General features: G+C 51.6%; 1 protein-coding gene across 1 annotated transcript; it reads right to left on the bottom strand.

The window, feature by feature from the left end:
- Nucleotides 1-205: 205 nt before the first annotated feature.
- LOC127232358 (PRAME family member 8-like) lies at nt 206-2,432 on the bottom strand. The gene is given in 4 exon segments (XM_051198422.1): nt 206-773; nt 1,061-1,642; nt 2,100-2,413; nt 2,415-2,432. Coding segments are annotated over 4 exon segments (1,482 nt in total).
- Between the last annotated feature and the right edge of the window lie 537 nt (nt 2,433-2,969).

Here is a 2,969-nt window from a genome sequence, read left to right as displayed (position 1 = left end):
ATGGGTAGGCATAGGGAGAGTTTTAAAAAAAACCCAGTTAATAAAAAGATCACAACTGACGACTTCAAATCCAGGTCCTTGGTTCAGTAGATCCCTGAAGCCTGATGAGAGGGAGACTTTCTAGACCCTGAGCCTAGCAGGGCGGCTAAGGACTGAGGAAAAGCCCAGAGGGAGAGCACCCAAGTCTGGAAGTCATGTTCCCTATTTACTGCCAGCAAGGACAGAGTCTGGGCCCCAGGTCATAGACACAACGCACACCGCATTCCTGGCAGGTATTTGTAGCAAAGATGATCCTCTTGGGCTGCCTCTTGGTGCTGAGTGCATCCGTGAGTTCCACACAAAGATGGAGGAATCTTTCTGTGTCGATGCAACCACAGTCATCGTAGCAGTCCACAGGCGCCGGATACTGCTCCCCACTCATCTTGCTCAAGTTGGCTGTGTGCAGCAAAAGGTCCTTCAGGATGGGCACAGAGAAGTCGTTGTCGTACAGGTTGACCTTGGTGAGCAGGGAGCACCGGCTGAGGGCAGGTATGAGGACAGTGAGCTGAGAGTCCTCCATCCTACAACCCTGCAAGTCCAGGGACTGAAGAGTGTGTGCCACATTGTCTAGCAGAAGTCCGAGAGGCATAGGATCTAAAGGCCATAAGACCACACCTCTCAGGTCCAGATGTCTGAGCTGACCCAGGCTTTGGCAACAGGGGAAACAATTCAAGTCTGACTGTGACAGGCGGTAGACAGTGATGGAGAGAGTCTCCAAGGGGTTCCTCAGGCACCTAGGGAGAAACCATAGGTCAGTTCAAGCAAAAGGTTGTGGAGAAGAGCGTGTGCCCTGGAGCTTAGAAAGAGGATGGCGGGGCACACGCATGGCCCAAGGTCAGTTTGAACATGTGAACAATGAAGCAGAGTCTACTTTTCATGGAGTAGAAACCACACCCCCAGCTTTCACCATAACTGAACCCAGTGACAGGAAGGCACCACCCATCCACTCACTACTCCTTAAAGCAAAGTTAAAGAGCAAGGTTTGCTCTGGTAGCTGACCCAGCTCTCCATCCTTGCTTACCTGAAGACCTCTTCGAGGTGGTCTCTCAGGAAGTAGATGCCATTCAGGGAGAGATGCTGCAGACAGTGCAGTTTGGAGAACTGAGACACCAACTTCCTGACACACTTGTCTTCTGCCCTGTTGCCAATTGCCATTGCGTTCTTGTAGATGCGTGCCAGGGAGAGTTTGCGAAGACTTCTCATGTGGCCAAGGTCGGGAGCAAAACGTGCCAGAGTGGACACGTCCCAGCCCATGTTCAGTTGCAGTTCCTCAATGTGCCGTGGATGGAAAACAGTCAAGATGTCCTTGACAGTACGTAGAGGCAGAGCCCAGATCTTCATCTTGGCACAGCAGAGCTGCACGGAGCCTTTCCTGCGCTGCGCCCACTGCAGGAAATATGCTTGCTCTTCGTCCAGTCGGACTCTGAGGCACAGGTCAGCTATGACCTTCAGACGCCGCCTCACAGCATATCTGGGAAGGACCTTCACTACTTTCTCCTCATCCCCAGTCTCTGATGAGCAGTCCGCATCCTCTGTTCCAGGCCACATGGTCCAGAAGTCATGGCGTACTTTCCTGAGGTCGAGCTCCTTAATTTTCTCCCTCCTGGGGGTAAACGTGTCAAGTGTCAGCAGACACGACGACAGGACCCAAGGTCGGCGAGCCAGCTTCACTACACATCCCTAATGCCAGCTCTTCCCCCCCCGCCAAGGTATAAGTCACCTGGGATGGCATGTGTGCTATGCGAGCTCCCCGCTGGGCTGCATCTGTAGACCCCACTGCTTTCCCTCCCTCAGTCACTCTGTCTCTACCTAGTCCCATTATTAGTGGTTGTGGGATTCCAGGGACCGGCTCAGTGCACCCTGACCCCATCTTCTCTAAGCTCTAATCCCTGCTCCATGATCCTTACCTCAAGGAATCAGTAGCTTTCCAGGCCCCTCCTCCCTGCACGATGAGCCCATCAGAAGCCTCTGAGCCACTTCCAGGGCCCTTCTCCCTGAGCCCAGGGTCTCGTCTGCGTGTACCCAAGGGCTCCAGTCTACACTACTTGGTTCTCGCTTACCTGGGGTGAAACTCTCTTGCCAGCTGCATGTCTACTGCATCCAACACAGCCTGGAAGGATTCCAAGTCGGGGGTCTTCATCAGTGTCCCCACAGGGAGGCAGGGGAAAGGCCAGGCTGCCACCATTGCCTTCACAACCCTAGTGTGTCTGCCTTTGAAGGCGTCTTTGAACAGTGCCGGGAAGAGCTCCATGGGCAGCTGGTCCAGAGCAGAGATGGCCAAGTCCTCATTTCTCAGCAGAGCCTGCATTGCCTGCTTCATGAGCGTGCCTGGGGTCTGAACACTCACCATGAAGCGTCTGCAGTCGCAAACCGCAAAGGTCCTGGGGAAGCATTCAGGGAAGAACATATTTTCAGGACAAACTTTAGAAAACTTCCTCACCCAGCACAGCAACCGCTCAAGGTCACAGTTTTATTGCTCTGGCAATGGCACAGACACCAACTGAAACCATAGTCCTCACTGGTGGTGGGTAGACAGACTCCTTCACTGCCACCAGTGAGCCTCTCCATCCCATATTGGGCTCATGAATTCCAAGTCAAAATACCTGATGTGCCTCAGCTCTCAAAAATAAATAAATAAATAAACAAACAAATAAATAAAGGCATCTTGTGTGGTTCAGTGTTTAGTTTAACTGCTACTAAGTAGGATGATGGCAGTGGGTTCCGGATGCTTTCAGGCATCAATCTAACAAACAAACATTAAAAAAAAAAAAAAAAAAAAAAAAAAAAAAGTTCACCGCTGTTTTGGAAAAGATGCAAACTAAAGCCTGATTCAAGAACTACCTCACAGCTACTGCGAGTCTCTGTGCTCTCCGGGTCTGCTTGGGACCTTATTCCACAAAAACACCATTTTGAAGGTAGCCCAGTATGAG

Source organism: Phodopus roborovskii, unplaced genomic scaffold (assembly GCF_943737965.1).
Source record: "Phodopus roborovskii unplaced genomic scaffold, PHOROB, whole genome shotgun sequence".
NCBI classification, from domain to species: domain Eukaryota; kingdom Metazoa; phylum Chordata; class Mammalia; order Rodentia; family Cricetidae; genus Phodopus; species Phodopus roborovskii.
This window is presented reverse-complemented; position numbering and strand designations above follow the sequence as displayed.